At 28.7% G+C, this 22,112-nt stretch overlaps 2 protein-coding genes across 6 annotated transcripts in view; both read left to right on the top strand.

The window, feature by feature from the left end:
* Window positions 1-15,210, top strand: part of LOC107449760 (apoptotic protease-activating factor 1) — a 40,715-nt gene extending 25,505 nt beyond the window's left edge. For 3 of the 4 annotated variants that reach the window (XM_043055865.2, XM_043055864.2, XM_043055866.2), the window contains exons 12-17: window positions 3,069-3,194; window positions 4,723-4,848; window positions 4,957-5,076; window positions 6,264-6,395; window positions 10,513-10,650; window positions 11,392-11,959. In XM_043055865.2, coding sequence (XP_042911799.1) covers window positions 3,069-3,194; window positions 4,723-4,848; window positions 4,957-5,076; window positions 6,264-6,395; window positions 10,513-10,650; window positions 11,392-11,664 — 915 coding nt within the window. In that variant the 3' untranslated portion in view covers window positions 11,665-11,959. Of the gene's footprint in view, window positions 1-3,068; window positions 3,195-4,722; window positions 4,849-4,956; window positions 5,077-6,263; window positions 6,396-10,512; window positions 10,651-11,391; window positions 11,960-12,011 lie in introns of those variants that run through there. The other variant, XM_043055867.2, reaches the window with a different exon arrangement.
* A 4,524-nt stretch (window positions 15,211-19,734) lies between these two features.
* LOC107456494 (uncharacterized) overlaps window positions 19,735-22,112 on the top strand; it is a 74,969-nt gene continuing 72,591 nt past the window's right edge. The window contains exon 1 of one of the 2 annotated variants that reach the window (XM_071184422.1): window positions 19,735-19,918. The gene's annotated coding sequence lies outside the window, so the exon portion shown is untranslated. Of the gene's footprint in view, window positions 19,919-21,437; window positions 21,762-22,112 lie in introns of those variants that run through there. The other variant, XM_071184421.1, reaches the window with a different exon arrangement.

Genomic DNA, 22,112 nt, shown 5'->3' with positions numbered 1-22,112 from the left:
AAAGGCCATGTGTGTCCCTGCCTTTTTTTTTTTTTTTTTTTTTAACAAAAAAGTCACATTAATAATGGAAAATAAAAAAATTATAGTAAAAGTGAACTGTAACAAAGCAGTTTATCTTGCACAAATATGTAGAGACATTTCAAATTTATTTACAAAAATCATTCTCAAGATACACTTTTGATATTTTATGTGCGACCTCAAAATACGTAATTAATTGTTCTGTGCCACTAAAATTTTATATAATTAAATTATTTTTCTGTTCAAAGTTTTATTTTTTTTATAGTAAAGTGTTATTTTTATTTGTAAAATTATTTAATTATTTTTATGTCAGACACCACTGCTTTTCTTTTCATTACATATATTTTTATTTGTTTCCATCTCTTATTTTGTTTTTTCTTTATAAAATGAAGCCAAATATGGATAGAGACCATCTAAATATTGCTTTTGGTTAATTTACAATAATGTATTTCACCTCAGTAACCTAATATAATTTGTTTAACTATGCTGTTTTTTAAGTTATTTATATTATAACTTAAAATTGATCAATGAAGTTTTTATATTGTTTTATTTTTAATTTTATTTTATTTATTTATATAAAGAAAGTTACTTAGTTTTAAGTTTTTGAGGAGAAACAATTTAACTTCATTTATTAACTAAAAATTTCTCTAATTTGTTTTTAAGTGTTTTATTTTCAGTCTACTCCTAATGTATGTCATAGTAGGCAAAAGTATCGAGAAAATTCAGGAAGTTTGCTTGCTGGTATTTCGAAACTAATTACTTATCTTGATTAATCCTAATGGTTTTTGTCAAGAATATAAGTAAAAAAAATAAATTTTAAATAAAAGACTTAATAATAATAAATTTTTTTCTTGCGGGTTAAAAAACACAGTAACCTGGAAATTTTAAGATATTTACCTGGAAAAATCAGGGAAATTTGAAATCTGATTTGAGTGGCCACCCTGATATATATTTAAGAAAAATAAAAGTATTTACCATGCTGTTATTTCAACATTGAGTTTATATTTAATTATCTAAAGTTAAAAAAAAGTTTCTAACAGATTCTCAGTGTTATTTAGCATTAGCATAGAATCAGTTGAGTTAAAAAACAGTATTAAAAAAATTTTTTTTAGAAAAAAGTTGCAAAATAAAAAATAAAAAAAATTTTGAAAAATTTTTTTGAAAGTAGTTTTCTTGCAAAAGATTTTATTTTTCAGTTGTAGCAAAGTTTTTGCTCAGTTATTTGATATTCAGTATAATAAATTTGATTTAAAATTATTTTAACCACTGTAATTAACTAATTCAAATGTGTTTGATAGCCTTGATAATGACTGTGGTGTTAAGTGTCAGTTAAATCAAAAGTAATTTTGCAGACTGAAATATTTTCATTCTGTTTTTTTACCACTTCTTGAAAAAAAATCTTTAGCAAAACATTAATAAAGTTAACACAGCAATAGTATAGAATGTGTGGAACTGGGAACATTATTAGATGAAGTTATAGAAATATATTTGTAAAAATTTTTAAATTGTTAATATTATATAGAATTTTAGGATTTTTTATAAGATAAAGATTCAAAAAGATTGAAAATAAATTTTAAAAAATGTGAAAAAGTTCTTGTCTGTAATTGTATGAAATACTCAAGGTGTTTCTTTATTGCTGCCTTTAATATATATTTTTATTAGTACGTTTTAAACAATGGTATACTTCAAAACAAATCAAATGACATAGGATTAAATCTGAAAACTTTATGCAGTTTAAAGTGACGGAAAATACAGTAGAGTATATTTTCTTTTTCCCTAAATCTATTTAACACTTATGCATAAAAATGGTTGCTAAATGTCTTATAATATGCAGTTGAAGTTGTTAAAAGCAAAATAAAACTTGTTTTAGCTGTAATTATCTCCATTGATGTTGTTGCTGCGCTATGCCTCTTTAGTTGTTCTGACCTGCTTCAAAATTATATTGTTCAAATTATTACAACTTCTAATTATTCAATATCTGTTTTAACTTTCAAAACTGATATAATTCTTAGCAAGTGGCCGGGATAGCCTGGTTCGTAGGGCACTGTGTCTATGTCCAAGAGCTCGTGGGTTCGATCCCCGCCGGCCGAAGACTCCCTGTGTAGTAAATGGTGACTGGTGCACATTAAATCTGTCGATTCACAAAGCCCTTCATGTTCCCATAACAAATCAATACCTCTGGGGGTACTGATCCAGGAGTTTCTTTGTCTCCTGGATGGGTTCAAAATTGCAAGACTGCGCATTTTGCAATCAACCTTTGCGCAATTGCAAGGTTGAACATTAGTAGTCATAAACCCAAAATTGGGTCGGCTGTTCAACGACAGATATAATATAATATAATTCATAGTACTCATAATGTAGTATAATTCATAGGTCTGGGGTTACTGATCCAGGAGTTTCCTTGTCTTCTGGATGGGTTCGGCTACGGAGTTGAACATTAGTAACATAAACCCAAAATTGGGTCGGCTGTTCAACGACAGATATAATATAATATAATTCATACCAAACATTTTTGAGTGATAGAGCTTTAATCCTTTTTCAATTCATTATTGTGTTGTTTGAAACTGCTAGATATTTTTTGAACTATGTTGCTCTAATCCTGTTCCAATTCTTTCTTCTTTTAAACTTCTGAATACTAATAGTGTTTTTGGAAAATTGTTCAATATCTGTGTCAACTTGATCCATTGCAAGCATTTTTGCATTATGAGACTGTTATCCTACTCCAATTCATCCCCCCGTTTGAAACTGCTAATCATTTTTTTCATCATCTTCCATGTATGAGTTTTTTCACAATAGTGCTCTGATACTGTTCCGTGCCAATTTATTTTTGGTGTGTTTAAAATAGTCATTTTTATATACTTCCACTTGCTCTAAAACAGCAAAATTGTACTAAACTTTCGTTTCCGTTATAAAAGTGTTGAGAAATATTAGTTGATGAGTTTGCATATGAGAAACTGTTTACCCATATTTGAAAAAAAGTTGATTTCTGATTATGATTTCAGCTTGAGAATCATTATTCCGCATAGTCTCAATACATTTCTTTTCTTCAGGTAAGAAAAAGTGAAGTAAATGAGTTAGTTTTCCAGTCTGACCCTGAAGAGTCCGATATCTCAGCATGCTCAATATCTTATGATTGCTCAGAAATTGTTTATGGGATGAAAAATGGACACTTGAAGGTAAGTCTTAAAAATTTAAGTTTGTTTTGCACAAAGTATCTTTATTAAATATTCAATGGCATAATTATTAACCCATTAATTTTCAATTCTACAGTAATATTTTGCATACTTATATCTAATGTTAAATAGGGTGAAATCAATTGGAAAATTGGTAAAGTAATTCCTGCTTGAAAACATTTACTTTTATTTGGAAGAAAAATTGCAGAACTTAAATCAGAATTTCAGAAATTATTGTCATCTAATATAGTGCAAGATTCCAAGAATAGAATTAGTATAAAATAACATTTTTCATCTTTCTATTGCCAAAAGAAATAATTTCCAGTAGGATATTAAAATGTTTCTTTATCTAATAATTGAATTAATGTGCAATTAAATATGCTAATGCACTATCCTAATAGCTTGAAGATTTGACCTCAAATATGCTTATTAATTTCTGAATGCATTGTTTTAAGTCATGAAATCAGACACTAAAATGTAGTTTTACTAAATAAATTTATCCTTTTTCCTACGCATTTGAATTTTTGACCCTCAGAAGATTAATCAATGATCAATGACCCAAACAGCATAAAAACAGAAGTAGACAACCGAATAAAAATGGCAAACAAGTGTTTCTTTGGACTAAAAAAGCAATTAAGATCAAGCCTAATCAGTCGAAAAACCGAAATTAAAATTTATAAGACTCTTATTCTACATGTATTGCTCTATGCAAGTGAATCATGGACACTAAATGCAGATACTCAGCGTACTCTTGGTGTTTTTGAAAGGAAAATCCTTAGAAATATTTTTGGCCCAGTACAGGAAAGAGGCTGTTTGCGAATCAGATACAACTTTGAATTATATAGACTCTATGGACAGCCACAGATAGTGCAGGTCATCCGAAGCAATAGATTAAGATGGCTTGGCCATATCTGGAGAGGTCCAGAAAACAATGCAGTACGAATCGCCACCTTTTAAAATCATTCTGGATCTCGAGCCAGAGGATGACCTCCAACTAGATGGCTGGATGGCACTACTAAAGATCTCAAAGTAATAAAGATTAACAACTGGAAAAAAGTCGCCATGGATAGGAGGCTACGCATGGTTGAGGCAGCCAAGGCCTGTAAGGGGCTGTCGTGCTAAAGAAGAAGAAGAAAGATTAATACAGTAGTTTTTATCTCCAATCAATCTGTAAAATATGGTCTCTATAGTTTTGTCAGGAGAGTGGTCGCAAATTTATAACTTTAACTTCTTACCTATTCTGCCATATCTTTAAAACTTTTTGGTCGATCAAAAAACTTACAAACATTTTTAAAACTCGTTTATGCTAAGTTAACTTCATATTAAATTCATTTTTTTAGATTATTATTGTTATAGGTATATTAGCTTTTACCTCATTTTAAATTATGTAATTTTAAAATATAACGTTTGATAGTAAATGAAAAGTCAAACTAAATGAAAGTTATTAAAGTTTTTATTTTTTTGCACTGTACATTGAATGATTCTTCGTTTCCTTTTTTGTTCACAAATAATGATTGGTTTTTGCTTGCAGATTATTAATTTAGCTACTAATGCTTCAAGATCATTATCCCCTTCTCATTTAAAACAAGTTAATTACATACTACATTCTAAAACTGATCTCACATTTTTTTCATGCTCAGAGGATACAACTATTAAAGTAAGTTTCTTTATCTTTTGTCCCCTTTCACTATAATTCAAATCATTTATATTTTAATTTTGTTCACATTGAAAATAATCATTATTTTGTTATGTAATTGTTTTAAAGGTTTGGAGAAATGGATCTCAATCTCTCATTTTAAAGGGTCACACTCAATCTGTTACAATGTGTGTGGCTTTCAAAACCGCAGATAAATTGCTGTCATGTTCCAAAGATGGTAGTTTAAGGGTTAGTATTATTATTATTTTTGAAGTAATAGACCAGGTCAATCCCTAAATGTTGCTGCAAAAAGTTTATTAATAGGCCGTCTTTTTTAACCTTTCAGATTTCAAATCGAATTTTTATTTTATTGTTATCGTTTTTTAATATGTAGTAAAAATCCAGTATTTCGAAAATTAAAACGATCAACTGTTTTTAAATTGAAATGAATTTTATGTTATTCTGTACCTTAGGAAGTACAAGATATTAATATTATTTTTTCTTTTAGTTGTTATTTTTTCTTTTAATTTATAATTCTTACAATTTTAAAACTATTAGGTTCAATTTGAGTTGCAATGTTGTAAACAAAGAAAGAGAACTAATTCTTAAATTAAATTTATTTTTTATAATTTTTTAATACTTTGGAAAATTGAAAATGTTATGTTATTATCTGTTCTTTTAATTTATAATTATTGGTATCTTTAAACTATTAAATGAAATGAATAAAGTGTCTGCATAGAATTGCAATGTGATTTCAAAACTTTTTTATCATCAAAACATCGTTTTTATTTTTCTCAGAGAAACTAAAGCAATGTCCTTTTTCTACTACATTCACTAATCCAAATTAGTCAATCAAAGTTTCCTGCAAAAAAAAAAAAAAGACCTGGACTTACTGCATTGGCTAAAGAATATAATTTACTGTGGGCTGAAATTTTTTAAAGTCATGAAATAATTATAGCTGAAAAGGTAGCAATGATCACGGAAATAGGGAAAAAAACAATTAAAAAATTGTGAACGTTGAATTCCTTTCAATACATTCCAAGAATAAAGTTAAAACTTTAAGCAACAAAAGAACATGAAAAAACATGAGGAGGAAATATGAAAAGAGTGAAGTGACCTGACAATCCAGATGCTCTTTCAGTTCGTATTCTTAAGTGATTTTGATATGCTTCTGTGTCAACTCCTCGGGTGCAATGTTAATCACTTATTCATTTTTTCTGTATACGAAGCTATGTGTCACTTTCAAATATTTTGAATTTTTTCTCTGGTCAATACAACTTTCAATTATGTAAGTTTTACTATAAGACTTAAAGGTAATTGTTATTTTAGTTATATTATATGTTATATTTTGGTTACAGTATAATAATTTTATTTTCAAATGATATTATTTGTTCTCTTTAAAACATGCAAAATATATTTTTTTTATATATATATAGGTATGGGACACAAACTCTGGTCAGTTATGCTTACCACGCATTGAAGGTCACGGCAACCAGGTTATAACTTTCTGTGATATATCACGTGATGAAAAACTTCTTGCTTCAGCTTGTGTTGACAATACGGTGAAGGTATGGATTGTAATAATAACATTACTTTTTTCAGAACAAGTATTATTTGTATTGACCAAGAGTCCAGAATGAATCCTCATTCCGTTGCTTCTCTTAACAGAAGGTTTCTGCCCATTTTAAAAGTCAAGATATTTTTTACAAAAAAAAGTGCTCAAAAGTTAAGACATGAAAAGTGACAACTTTTTATGGATTTTGAGCTGAAGTTGGTTACCGGAATCGTAAAAAAAAAATAATAATACTACAGTACAGAACCCGTTATCCGGAAATCGGAAAACCAAAAAACCGGAAGGAAATATAATAAATTTTCCTGCCATTTAAAAAAAAAAAAATTTGTTTTCCTCATAAGATTTTAGGATTTTTCTTTTTTTCTTGAAAGATGTTTACCTTACCATCATTTTGGAAATAATCATTAGTGTATAACTTCATCGTTTTTTCTTCTTTTTAAGATTATTTCCAAATATATATATTTTTTTAGTTGGATTTAACTATAAAAAAACGGCTTTTTGTAGCGATTCAGAAAACCGGAAAAATCAGTTATCCGGAATAGCGATGGTCCCGATCGTTCCGGATAATTGGTTCCCTACTGTATTAAATTGCAAACAATATCAATTGTTACATTTTTGCCAAGGATTTGTTATTAATTAGGAAGATACCAAACTTAAATACTTCATGAATTTGCTTCAATTTTCATTCTTGCTGTAGGATGTACAAAAAATTATGAAACTCAAATTTTCTTTTCTCATTTCAGAACCAATAATGTAGTTAGTTGTTACTATTAATAGATATTAAAATTTTAATGTATGGCACTGTAAATTTTTGCAATGTTAATAATTTTGAATGTTATTATGAAACTCAATGTTGTTTTTCAGAATTGATAACTGTAGAATAATTACCCATGTGACTGATGAAAAGCTTTTAGTAGAAATTGTGAAATTTAGAGCTTTGAGAAATTAACTTTTGTCAGCATGAATTTCACGCCCAACTCATTCTATCTCAGTCAATGAAGTGTTTCCTTTCCTTTTTAAAAGTTCCTCAGTTCAATTTTTCAAGTTTCCTGACACTTCAAAATGGTTCCTAGATGTTCAGCCTGTTTGCAATATGCATGTTATGTAAAATGTTTGAATTTAGCTACTGCTTGAAGGAAACTACTCAAGATGCCTTGCTGTTTTAAATTTTTTTTTATTTGATTCTACATTTATAGGTTGAGTACATTGTAGATATAGATAGAAAATAATTTTATGTAAAAGGCAGAAATTTGTATATAGTAGAACCTACTTTATCTGAACCTCTTTATTCTGAATATCATTATTAACTTATGTTGATTCTGAAGTTTGTTTTTAATATAATTGAATAGGTATCACATGCGTTAGTTTTAATTTTTCTCAATTTAAAAAAAAAAATAATAATAACATGTCAATTACGCTTAACTTAAGAACTTGAAAGTAAAAACACACTTTGTACTGTGTCCATAGAATTGAAATATATGTTGTTTCATCAGTCTTTTATTATTATTAGTGTAGTTTAAACATCATGACTTTCACTTCTGCTAAGAGAAAACATGCTACGTAATCTCTGCAAGAAAAATATAATTTAATTTTGTGAATGGAATTGGGAGAAAGTTTTTGAAAGGAATATAAATGTATAAAATCAACTTTAAAAACAATTTCAGAATTAAATATTGCATTTGTTCAGATGGTTTAGTGTAGTTTAAACGTCATGACTTTCACTGCTGCTAAGAGAAAACATGCTATGTAATCTCTGCAAGAAAAATATAATTTAATTGTGTAAATGGAATTGGGAGAAAGTTTTTGAAAGGAATATAAATGTATGAAATCAACTTTAAAAACAATTTCAGAATTAAATATTGCATTTGTTCAGATGGTTTATTCAGAATATGCGCAAAGAAGTACGTATTACTGTTTGAGACAATAGTGCAAATGAACTTTCAAAGAGATTATCTTTTTCATGAAAACCCCATTTAATTAAATGGTCTTATAAAATTTAAATCCTATTTAGCACTTCTATTTTTAAAAAAACTTGATTTACAAAATTTATTTACGAAAATATATTAAAACACAATGTTACCTTTTTAATTCAAAGTTGAATTCCAAACGTAACAGAGGGGACATCACATAAGCACTTTATTCTAAAAAATATATTAAATGTTTTTTTTTTTTAAATTCTACTGGAATATGCTGCTTTAGGGTGCAATGTTTAATTAATTGGCATAAAATAATAAAAGAGCCTCATAATTAAATTGAGAGTTAACAAAAGTACTTGTAACAGAGGAGACAAATAAAATCCCACATTTTTGACATGCAATGTTAATTATGCTAAATTCTGTGATTTGGGCCATCCTAAACATTATCTGTAATTTTTTTAAAATTATCGCATTTAGAGGTAAAATAATATATTATAAGACTTTTAAATTTGCAAACACATTTTTTTAAGTCCAAATAATGCATCGTAACAGAGGGGACATGGAATGTAAGAGAGGGGACGTCTTACAAATTTGACAAAAAAGTTAAAGGAAAATATCACTTAAAAATGACTCTTCGGTTATTTAAAGTTGGGGTTGGCAGCACTGCTATAATTGAAACCCGTGCTACATCTTTCTAGTTAAATTTGAAGGTATTTATTTTACCAAACCCTGTTTTTAAAAAAAGAAAAACAAGTGTATTGTTTGTTTCTTAATCAATTTCAGATATTTGGGCAATAAAATTAAATACCCAATTTTTTCCTAAAACATTTTGCACTTGCAAAACTATCTATCGCAACATCAAAAGAATCCCAGTGTTTTAAATGGTGACTGGTGTACATTAAATATGTCAGGTTAAAATGTCTTCCAAGTTCTCAAAACAAATCAATACCTCTGGGGGTACTGATCGAGGAGTTCCCTTGTCTTCTGGATTGGATTCAAAATTACAAGGCTAGATCATTGGAAGCTGTAAAGAACATTGGAAGCTGTAAACTCATATTCGGGTCGACTGTTCAACGATGTTTATAGAATAAAAAGTCAATTAAGCTATTGTCTTAAGTCGCTATATTTAGTAATTCTATGTAATTATTTGTCAAACAACTGTGATTTTAATAGCAAATGTACATCTTTGTGAATAGCACATGCACATTTTATTTGGTGTTTTACCTACGCATAAAATATGGATAGGTCGTAGTACAGCAAACTTGGATATAATTTTTATATTTGGATGCATCTGCTTTGATACTTGATATGCTCCCATCGAGATGCACATTTAATTAGTATACTTTCTGTCCATTTTCTTTGACAATCATGCACTCAGCTCTACCAGAAGTCTGGTAAGAAAGTTAATCAGATGAGTAAAAATTTATTACAAGCTTTTTTTGTTTCATCAGAAACTTTGTTACTAGGCTATTTCTTTTGTTTTGGTAATAAGGTTACAGATTATGCGTAGAACAGTGCAACGTTTTTTCTGGAGATACAGGCATAGTTGCCAACTCTACTGGATTTTCCAGTAGACTATTGGATTTTGCTAGTTTCTCCTGGTCTACTGATTTATTCAAAATTCTTCCGGTTATTGTGCATTTTAGAAAATTTCCTAAAATTGAGTAAGTTTCCTAAAAAAATCCTTCTTGAAATAAAATTTTTGTACAGATTATTGCTTGAATAATTAAATAAATATTACTACTATATAATGAAGTGAACCTCATTTATAGAAATCAATTCAAAACTTTTTTTGTTCTAAAATGTTGAATTTTCTAATGGAGAGTTATTCAATATTTTTGTGCTGGAAAATTTAACATTTATTATTTTTCTATTCTTTAAGCAACTTTGATTTCTTGCACTTTTTCCCTAAAAAAAATCAAAATATTGAATATATTTCAAAAATGAAAATGATCAATGTAGCTTTGTTTTTACGTACGTCTATTTACAGTTGGGAAATTTTGAGAATGAAAAGTTTTCCAAAACTCTTAAACTGGAATATTTATTCCATTATGTTTCTAATAATTAATTTTAAACTTTATGCTTGCAACATCTATTTCATATTGTTTCTCGCTAAAGTGTAAAAAGCTAAAAAATATCCATTGTGCTCAATTTTCTGTGCATATATGTTTTATTACATGATACCTTCATTTGCAGCTCTGGAATTCTGAGAATGGAGAGCATTTCAAAACTCTTGAGCTATCTCAACCCCCACAAGATCATCATGTTAGATGTTGTAGATTTTCTCCAAACCGTGATATTTTGATCTCTGGTCATGACAATGGTGATGTCATTGTAAGTGTACAATTCTGAACCATTTTAAGTTTTATAAAATTTTAAAAATTGAAATGACTTCAATAAAACTATTCCGTGTCTGCTAGATTGTAATTTATAACTTTTAAATTTTTTTTTTTTAGTTGGCAGTGTTTTATTTTAATTTTTTTATTAACTTTAATGCAATAAAAAATCATGAAAGGATATTAAAATATTTTTATTGAAATCAGTGACTATAATGTTACTTTCTTGGTGGCATATAAGTGTGGTACTTTGGATATTTGAATAAATATTTATTTTGCTACTATAAAAGATATGTCTACTGCTAAACAGCTTTCACCATTATAGTGACTAATTATCAGTAATTTCAAAGCATCTTTTTTTTTTATTGATAATGCTAGATGATTATTTTAAATTTAAATGTTTGCCTTTTTTTTGTTGTTGTCCTTTTTGGACATGAGTAATTTTTTCGATTTAAATTTATTATAAATTATTTTTAAGTAAACTCTTCTTTTAAATTGTGTCAAGTGTTTGTTTTAAGATGCAGCCTTTTTCAATTTACAGTTTGACTTGGAAGGAGTTTTTTGAAATATTAACAGGAGATATTTTTTAATTATTTATTAATTTTTTTTATCTATCTTTAGCAAATATTTTAGTTGATACAATTGTAATATTATTTTTCTTCTAATGTTCGATTTTCATTTTGTTAATATGTAAATATATATATTTGAAGGTTCATTCAAAAATTGTTTTCTATTTTAGATGTGGACCTTTCAGGGCAAGCCTGAACATGTTTCGAAAATGCCCCACAAATCTATGATTCATGACATCTTATTTAAAAGAGATGGATCTCAATTTTTGACAGTTTCGCAATTCATTAAGATATGTGATGTGGCTTCCAAGGACTATCAAACTCTTGTACTGCCTAGTTCAGTCATGGGAGTCAAACAACCCTGCATTTGGGCATCTGATGACTTCAACATCATCGTTGCTGTTGTTAACTACGTTTTGTACGTTCTGAAAAAGATTTCATGAGTGCCTTTTTTTTTTTTTTTTCTATTTTTGTAAAATGTGCAAATTTTGAACATTATTATTTTTGTACTTGTTCTTACTTTTGTGGCAAGAAATATAATTGTTTTATCATCAGAATTTGTTGGATTTGTACCAAGTAAAGTTAGTCTGTGTTGCAGGGAAATAGCTTTTACTTTTAAAGAGTTTAACAGTTTTTCTTTGAATTAGGTGAATCTTTAAAGCTGCTTTGTTAGAGGCTGTTTCACATGGATCCCAACTCAAAACAGAAAACAACAGCCTTGCAGATTTTCAGATTATTTTTCTCNATATATATTTGACATTTCATTCAAAAATTCTGTTTTCAATTTTAGATGTGGATTTTCCAGGACAAGGTTAAACATGTTTCAAAACAACCCCACCAATCTATGATTCATGACATTTTATTTAAAGAAGATGGATCTCAATTTTTGACCATTTCTCAATTTATTAAGATATGTGATGTGGCTTCCGAAGACTATCAGACTCTTGTACTGCCTAGTTCAGTCATGGGAGTCAAACAACCCTGCATTTGGGCATCTGATGACTTCAACATCATCGTTGCTGTTGTTAATTACGTTTTGTACATTCTGAAAAAGATTTAATGAGTGTCTTTTATTTTTATTTTTGTAAAACTTACAAATTTTTAATATATTATTTTTGTGCTTGTTGTTCTTGCCTTCGTGGCAAGAAATAGTGTTTTATCATCAGAATTTGTTGGATTTATACCAAGTAAAGTTGGAGTAGGCCAAGTAAATTTAGTCTGTGTTACAGGAAAATAGCTTTTACTTTAAGAGCTTAACAGTTTTTGTTTGAATCATGAATTAGGCAAATCTTTGAAGCTGCTTTGTTAGAGGCTGTGTCACATGTAGCTGCACATTTGTCACAACCGCAAACTGGATGAAAGCAACAAATTTTTTTAACTATAAACACATTTCTTCTAATCAAAATTATGAAGCTGAGTTGAGAAAACATTGTGGAAAAAAAAAAATTCTATTAGTTGATTGCAGTTTTTTGCTGTACAAAGATTTATTCCACTTTTTTTTAGTAAATAAGTTTAAGCATCATTAAGTTTTATGTATAACTTTTAAATACCTTTATTAATTTTGCTACATATCTGTTAGGTTAAACTGAATTTTTACAATAATCTCAATCTGGGATTGGACAATTTTGATTTATGAAAATTATGCTGCAGATTTATTCCATAAATTCTGCTAGTAAGTTTACTGCTTATGATAAATTCACCTGCAACTCTTATGTGAATGAGCAGCACATCCAACAATTTCTGTGAAACGATCATAGGCTAGTTTTATTTGGCCTACCCTGTATCTTTGCTATCTGCAAAAAGTATGTTAATGTTTTAGCCAAATATTATTCTGTTCTATTTAGATGATCCTACAAAAAAGTTTTATTGTTTTCTTGTTGTATTGTCTGTTGCATATTTTAATGGGGAGTGCAGTATGGGAATGGAAAGTGGGAAATTAATACTCATCTGCTCCCAGATCTAAATTTGGGTAGCGTATTTTGTGCATACTCCAGTATTATTTTTTGATCATCAATAAGGAGAAATCTCTGACCTTATGGGTCAATATGGTAACTGTTACTTTAATAACCAAATGAAAATTTAAATTCGTCTGTAATATTTTTTATTACTTTTCAGAATTTGAAGTTATTGTATGCAACAAGTTTTATATCCTTTGTCTTTAGTTTTTTTAAGTCGTTTTTTTTTCCTTCCATTTAATAAAGTCTCAGTGATTGAACTTTTTTTAAAAAAAATATTAAAGTTTTATTATGATTATTTTGTTAGTAATAAAAAATAAATAATTAAATATTAATACCGGGAGTAGGGGTAAAGAAGAGCTCAGTTATTGAGGGTAGGGGTAAAGAAGAGCTCGGAGGTATTTTCTACTTTTTACCCTTACATGCCCAGCCAGACATGTACCTCAATATTTAGTCAGAAATAAACTAAAATATTTAGTCGTGCCTTAAATATGTGATCCTTAACAAAAACTTATAAAACAAAGTAGCTTAGGCTTTTTTATTTTCTTAATCACTATTCATTCACTTAATCATTATTACATATTTTCATAGTAAAAATTAACTTTAATTGCTGTGCATTAATATTAATAGACAAAAATGTTGAAACTTAAAGTGAGAATATTATTTTAACCCCTTCAAGATCCTGACAAGTGATTCTCCTTTCATGTCTCATGTTATTTTATTGAACCTTTCTAACTAGTAGCACAATTGTGATCTTGATATAGTACTCTTGTATTACATTTCTTGTTAGTAAGTATACCTAATCGTATGTGCAGATAAGTGACCTTTTTTTCTAATTATGCTACTCCTGAAGGGGTTAGCAACTCTAAATTAACATCTGCTTCAAATCTTTTAAGAAATTTGACAGTGTCTGAATAGAGGATTTTTTTATTTATGTTAAGTTTGTTAAAAATTTGTTTCTTCCTAATATGCATAGTTCCTTTTGCTGTTTTGTCTTCCGATAAATAAGGAGGCTTTTGCAAGGATAAGTTTCTTTAAATGAATTGTTACTTTCCTATAGGTAGATTTCGATGTTTTTATTATTATACTTTCGAAAAAAGGTGTTTGGGCTTATAAAAATTTTAAAAACTTACATGCTCGATGTGGCATTTAAGAACTTTAACATTTTTCAAGGTTTAAATTATATTATAAGAAAAACCGGCCAGGTGGCCGAGCAGTTAGCATGCCTGACTGCGAAGCCATAGGCTGCGGATTCAAATCCCGCTCTGGGCATGGATGTTTCTCTCTCTCTTTGTGCTGTCCTCTGTTGTGTGTGAGGTGTGAATGTGGCCCACCCTATAAATGGATTTGTGGCAGTGTGGCGAGGGCAATGTTGCTCGCCTCCGTGACTTTGGTTCACAGGTGCCCACTAGGTAACGCGAAATGAGCAACAATTCTGGCATAGTATAGGCAAAGATTTAAATTCAGTGCCTGCCATTGGAAAAAAAAATATTATAAGAAAAGTTCAACAAATTTCAGAGTTTTTATTTTTTATTATAAGGAATGTACCTCAAATAACTTATGTTTCTATAGTTTATTTATATTACCTATCTTAACAATTCCCATAAGAAAAATTATTTAGTTTCGGAGCTTGGTTTTCTATATACTTTTATCTTGCATTACTTATGGTCATTGTTACACTCAAGTAATAAAAGTTGTGCCAAATTTGTTCATCATTAATCAATGGTGACCTACTGAGATGTTAATGAATGAGTGAGAATGAATTAGTGAATGAACGTTGGGTGTAAAAATGTTGTGTAATATAAAATTTCAAGCAATAATGTCTAATTTTTAAAATGTATTCATTCACTTTTAATTTAGTGTCTTTTTTTCCTTGTAAACATTGTATAGCTAATTGAATTATTTTATATATAAATTTAAATTTCATTTCTTATTTATCCCGACTATTAAAATCATTGATGTATAAATTTTCAAAAACTTTGTCATCAATCTTATTCAAATACAATTATAATGAATAAATTATTATCTTACTGATGTTTTTATCATTTGGTCTAAAAAATTATGTTATTATATATATACATATGTATGAGAAAGTAGAGTGTTTAATTATTCTATATTAATCACCGCTTGCATAAATGCTTTTTTTTATAGGTAAACATGTTGTGCATTGTTCTAATTTTTATTTTTTAAAGTTGTTAAATATTTAGACATACAATTAACATTAATTAGCTTACTTAACATTTTCATCCTAAAGCATTCCTTTGCAAATACATATTTAACTCATTTTTGGCTGCCCAAACTTTCTTGCCTCCAAATTCAATCTGCAACTTGTTAATTTGTTATTTTGAACGCACAAAATAAGTAAATAAATGTACAAAAAATCTTTATACTTATATCATGTTTGTAATAGTAAAATTTTTACTCTTTTAAAATGTAGCCTTCATTTAAGACTGACTTTTTATGTTTTTATACAAACTTTTTTTTCTCTACTAAACATTTATTGCAAAATGGTTCTGCGGTATTTTTTTTTATGGGTTTAATTTTTTGTTAATTTTAAAATTGTTGTGTAATTTTTTTGGAACTTTTCTTTAAATGAGATCTTAAACTTTGTGTGATAGTATTTATAGTAGTATAAGATCTTAAACTTTGTGTGATAGTATTTAAATTCATGTTTAACCTAAATAATTTTTTCTTTTACCTCTAACAAGAATCTTTTGCTGAAAATCAACCTTTTTAGTTCAGGCAAGGGGGATATGGTGTCATACCTCCCTCTTCCTGTAACAAAAAAAAAAATATTGGAAATTTTAGCAAATAATTTTTAATTATTAGCAAGTGTTTATTTTCATGTAAAATAGTTTATATTTCTAATTAAATTGTAAAAATCTTGTAGTGTAATAAAAAATGTAAAGGAACGAAGGGAAAAAAATATAATTTTTTATATTATGCATACAATTGCACAGCAGAATTTTTTTTACTTACTGCCATTAAGTGAGAATTTGTTAATCCTTCAATCATGAAAAATTTTTTAATTAAAGTAATAAAAAAAATTTTGAATTCATATTACTCTTTATTCTTGAATAAATATTTATTACAATACCAGAGATGCCAACTGCTTCGGACGTGCCGAAATAATTTAAAAAGCGGTAAATAACTACAAAGTAAATTTTGCAAATATTTAACTATTTTTGTGTGCTTTTTAAAAGGTATAGCATAACATAAGTACGATAAAGTGGTGAATTATGTAAGCCTACGAATTATTTAGAAATAGTGGTGGATAAAGATCTACTAAAATGAATTTATTAAACCAAGAATCACAATTGATAAACTACAACTTTAAAATATATATTTGCTGTCCGGAGCAAGTTGGCATCTCTGCAATACTATGTACTTAATCAGATATTATTATATTTTATTTCTTATCACAATTTATTATTTATTTTTCTATGCACAGTGTGACAATTATTGAGCTATATGAAATAAGAAAATAAAATTTCCTGAAAAACTGTTTAGCTTAAAAACATTATTGTTCTAACAAATACCAAAATTCTGATATGTCAAAAAAGCAATGATATCCTGAATGGCAGTTTTGAACTCAGCAATGGTTTTGAAGATAATTTGCACATTTTTGTCTTCAATATAGCCTCAAAAAAAAATCCCAAAGGTTTAGAACAGGAGACTAAGAGGGCCAAGCTGGTCCTATTTCAATGGTCTCTGATTACCCAATGGAGAAGGGAATGCATTCAGAAATGCTATTTTAACATTTTCTCAAAAAATATAAATAACATCAAAAATAAAAATGTGCTTGCTTAAAAAAAGAGAAAAAATCCCAATATGCTTTGCATCCAGGCAACAGCAAATTTTTTGCTGAATCTTGCCAAAAGTTATCAAATTTTTTTTTCTCACCTAGCTCAATTAGATTGTTTAATATTGTCAATCATGTATCGATTTCATTTTTAAACTTTTATATTGATATTATTTATAAGTTCACTTATTAAATTAAAAGTTATTATATTTCTAAATAATTTTATATAAAATTAATGTTTGAATAATTAATTAATAATATAATTTACGATCATCTTGTTACTTTCTGATCAAGTTATTGCTTCTTTCTATTACCTAAAAACTATCTTAAACAAGAACAAAATATAACATTCATATTCCAATTTTAATAAACAATAGAAATTCTTGAAGACAAACTATTCTAACTTTTTTAAGTTAAAATTTCACTATTCATCAAGGCTTTAAAAAAAAAGTGCATAACCTTTTTGTATGAATTGTTTGTAAAAAAAATGTATGAATTCTCAACTATTGAGACAATTTTGTGATATAAATATTGTGCAATAATTGTTGTGATATATAAAAATGACCGTTTTCATGTAACGGAATACAGTGGCTTATGTATATGAAAATGCCGTTTTTATGTAATGGAGTACAGTGGCTTATGAATTTAAGTGTTATGTATGGATATCAATGTCTAAAACTAAAACTTTGTGAAGAAGAAAAAAAATTGTCGAAAAAGCATTTTATCATTAAATTTGCTTTTATTTTAGATATATTTACAGATTTCAAAATGCAACCAAATTGCTCATTTTATTTTTGAAACTTTATGTTAATGGTTAAAATATTTTAGACTTGTGTGCTTTTTTTATTTATATAAATGCATGTTTGTAATATTTGTTTTCATTTATTTCTCTTCCAATTGAATTCTATCAAGAAAACATGTTGCAGCATAAACTAGGTTTCCTTGCAGTATCGAGAAAGAAATATCCAAAGAAAAATGTGGATAATGACAAAATTTTATCTTTTTATCCGTACGTGCCCTAGTTTGACAAGTTAACTATTTTTTGATCTCAAACCTACTTTAAATACGCTTTTCAAAAGTAGTATTTTTTAATTCAATACTCTTAACTTTTCTTCAGTAAAGAATTATAGCAGGTTCATGCACCGAGAGGAAGGTAGTGGGTTCGAGTATTGATGTAAAGAAAGTTTCGTTGAAAAATGACCAAATTATAGAAGGTTCTGATATCGATAGAAAGTTAAAGGGTTAAAAGGATAGAAAGTATAGATATTTAATTAAAAAGACTGTTTTCGAAAACTGAGCAATTAATAATGGGTTCGAGTTTTGGACAAAAGAGACAGGTTAAAAACACTCGTCACATTATAGAAGGTTCAAGTATTGAAGAAACTGGTTTTGAAAAGTGAACAATAAATAACAGGTTCGAATACCGATAGATACAGTGGGTTCGAGAACTTATCTGAAAAGAATGGGTTATATTAGATAATAGATTGTGGGTTCGAGTATTGGTTAGAAAACTGATTTTTGGGAAATTGTTCAAATAATAGTCGGCTCTTGTACCGATAGAAAAATAGTGGCTTCAAGTCTTGATCAGAAGAGAGTTGCTTTGAACACTGATGAAATTATAGCAGGTTCGAATGCTGATAGAAAGATAGTGGCTTCGAGTAATGAAAACTGATAAAAGGATAGTACGTACCTGAATCTTCTATAATAATTAGGTCATTTTTCAAAACCTAATTCTATTGACCAATACTCAAACATGTTAATTTTTAACGATTCTCGAATCCGCTATCATTAAATCAGTTTTCGATTCCACTTTTGACCAAAACTCGAACAATATTTTTATCGGTACACGAACCTGCTAATATTTGATTAGTTTTCTAAAATCCAGTCTTCTGACCTATACTCGAACCTATTTCTCTTTACTCAAACCCTCAATGTCTCTATCAGTACTCGAACTTACAATTAATTGTTCATTTTTTTTATCAGTCTCTTCAGTTCACTACTCCAACCCACTATCATTCCATTAATTTTTAAATTGCAGTTTCACTTAACCAAACGCGATCTCTTTTGATCAATGCTTGAACCCATTACTTTCCTCTCATTACTTGAACCTGCTTTAATTTGGACTTTTTCCAAAACCATTCACTTTAGACTAATACTGTAACTTACTAATTATTTCTTATCGGTACTCGAATCCAGTCATGAAAGCAGGTTTTCGAACCCATTCTTTCTATCGGTACTGGTCCCGCAGTGAACTGATCGTTAAAACATGATTCCCAGCAGATCACTGAAGTCAAATATCATTGACTAAGTCTATTTTTACTTATATATGAGCAATTATTATTGAATTTATTAGCATACAAATACTATTTAAAAGCAAATAAAAAAAAAGAATGACAAAACAAATTTCCTACTTCATTTCTTCAAAATGATTAAAGAATGGAATTCTTTAAACGTTAAACGGTGCTACGATTTTCAAAATTCTTTTCTTCACTGAATGTTCGTCTCCCCTTATTTTTTAGGGGAGTTGAATAACTTACCATGTAAACACAAACATTAGATTTGACCCTCTGAATTTTTTGAGGAAAAAAGTCTCAAGAAGTTGATGGTAAAATATAAATAAGAAGAACGAGGCCCGTCGTCAACTGGGGGGGTCATCCCCCTCCCAGCGATTTCATCCTGTCTGCAAATTCAAGTTAAGTCGGAAATTTTTTTTTGTGTGCTTGTATTAGTTGTTCAAGACAAACAGATTACGTTTTGAGAAGGGGATAAAAACAACTTAAAGCTGTATTTATATTCATAGGTTCAATCATAGTCTCAAACCAGCCTAAATCTCGAAACCTTGTCTTTGTGTTGTAAGCTTGATATAAATGGATATAAACGTTGTCAGTATTTCGCAAATGTTACGATTTCATCATGGACCGGCAAATCTTGCTGTGAAATGTGAGTTTTCCAATTGAGTATTTTTTTCTCTCCTCCAAGAGTAAGCATTTATGATAATTCGAAGCAAGATGACCGATAATACATGCCAAAATCTCGAAAACCATTTCTATTGTATTATTATTTCCACGACAACATTCTTAAATTTGAAAAATTTTAATAACCTTAATTTTTAGTTAGCTATAGAAATCTAAAAAACTATATTTTCTTTTTATTATTTTGAATAATTATAGACACCATTTAGTTATCAAAAATACCACATTTATCACCTAATGGTGGCTGCATTAAGTGCTGTAAAAATTATTTTGATGAATAACATTATATTTATAACTAGTCGAAATGATTTCAAAATAAACTTAGGAAGCTCAAGTTTAGTGGCGCATTTGAATTTTTTTTATTGATTTTGTTTTACCTTTGATTATCAAGTTCTAGCCAATTACAAATTGTATATAGTCCCAATTTTATTAGCCCAAACAGATACAAATACGCTGGCAAACAGCCTGCAGTAAGGCGGGAAAATACCACAGCTGCTCTTCTGGGAAAATCTGGAATCAACAGTTTATCCTCAACCAGTGGGGTCCATGGCTTACCAGCAGAGTCACATAATGCTTTCTGCCTTATCCTGATGTTATATCTTCCTTTTATCAGGAGTTTGACTGAAAGAAAAGAAAGGCTTCAACGAGGCGCACCCTGGTTAACATTAAATATGCTACGGCTTTGCCTCCTTCCTCGTGTCTTTGGATTCTTTAAAAATATAATTATATTTCTTTGCTTTATATCTCTTTTCTCTCACAGAAAAAAGAAAAATGCCTCCTACCGATCTGCAGATGTTGGATAGGGAGATGAGGAAAAAGGGGGAACCAGGGGAGCAATATATATCATATCCCCTGTATAGGGGATGAGGATCAGAGGTGAACAATGGGGAATGATAATCAGAGCTAAACAATGGGCCAATAGCTCATTATGCAACGTAAAATAAAGTACTCAGGTTTTGAATTTTTATTTTTTAAATTGTTAAGTTGAAATCTTAAGCCACATTTTTTTAAACGCCAATATCCTCTTTAATATCCTGATTTTTTTTTGTCGCTTCATTAGCAGATGGCAAATCAATCTGAAAATATATATAAATAAAAACTGGGCTCCTGTAATTAATATAAAGTTTGAAAGATATAAGAGTTAGGGTCGTATTAAACAAGACCTATCTGATCAGCGATACAAAGCAGAGCGAGGCGCCCCTTAAAATAAAGTGTACATTGTATTCATAACGAAATATTCCTTTACCCATTCTTTAAATATAATTTCTTTAGTTTATATACATCATAAAATGAATTAATTAAAAATAAAGTGATTTTGAAACGCATGCGAAAGTCATCAGAGGCTGATGTTCTGGGGAATAAATGCAAGATTAGCGCAGAGAGTTCAGTTTGCAAAGTTATCGAAACAGAATTCGCGATCGCAACACTCGAATACTCCTGCAGCCCATTTCGATCGCCAATTACGTTATCTGTTTCGAAGGCTCTTAGCTTCTTTTCTTTTTTTACTCAGCCCTGAAATTAATTCTCTTGGCCACCCCGGACTTTTTTTTTTTTTATCAAAACCAAAAGTTTATATCAGTTTTTTTTCTTCATCGTTATCGTAAATGAAACCGAAACTTAAACTCACAACTTCTTTCTACTCATGAAGGAAGGAGGAAGTTTGTTTTATTTACTTTAATTCTTCAGATCTCTTTATTCAGCAGTTTTATTTTTGCTTAATACTTTAACAGAAAAGTAGATATTTATCTATTGATGCCTGCACATGATTTATTAATGTTTGTCTATATTTAATTTTCGTGAAAGTGAATAAAGTAAGTTTCTTTTTATGTATTTTTTTATATTTATTTTCTTACTATGAAATTGTTTATTAGCCCCGATGCTATATTCCTTGCAGTCAATTTTACACTAATAGCAAAATAGTATTGTAATATCCGAAAAATGTGACTGAAATATGAAAAAAAATTTATTATTACCGATCATATTTTGTTTTATACGTGACTATCTTTTTATTATATTCATAGATATTGCAGAAACTTTTATTCAAATTTAATTGTTATTGTATGCTTTATTTTAAACACATTTAGTTATTAAGTGTTGTACAAACACTGAAATTTTGTTATAATATATATATATATATATATTAATTAGGGGACATTCCCCTT

This window comes from Parasteatoda tepidariorum, chromosome 8, assembly GCF_043381705.1.
Source record: "Parasteatoda tepidariorum isolate YZ-2023 chromosome 8, CAS_Ptep_4.0, whole genome shotgun sequence".
Taxonomy (NCBI): domain Eukaryota; kingdom Metazoa; phylum Arthropoda; class Arachnida; order Araneae; family Theridiidae; genus Parasteatoda; species Parasteatoda tepidariorum.
The sequence above is the reverse complement of the archived record's forward strand: the minus strand, read 5'-3'. Positions and strand labels throughout refer to the sequence as shown.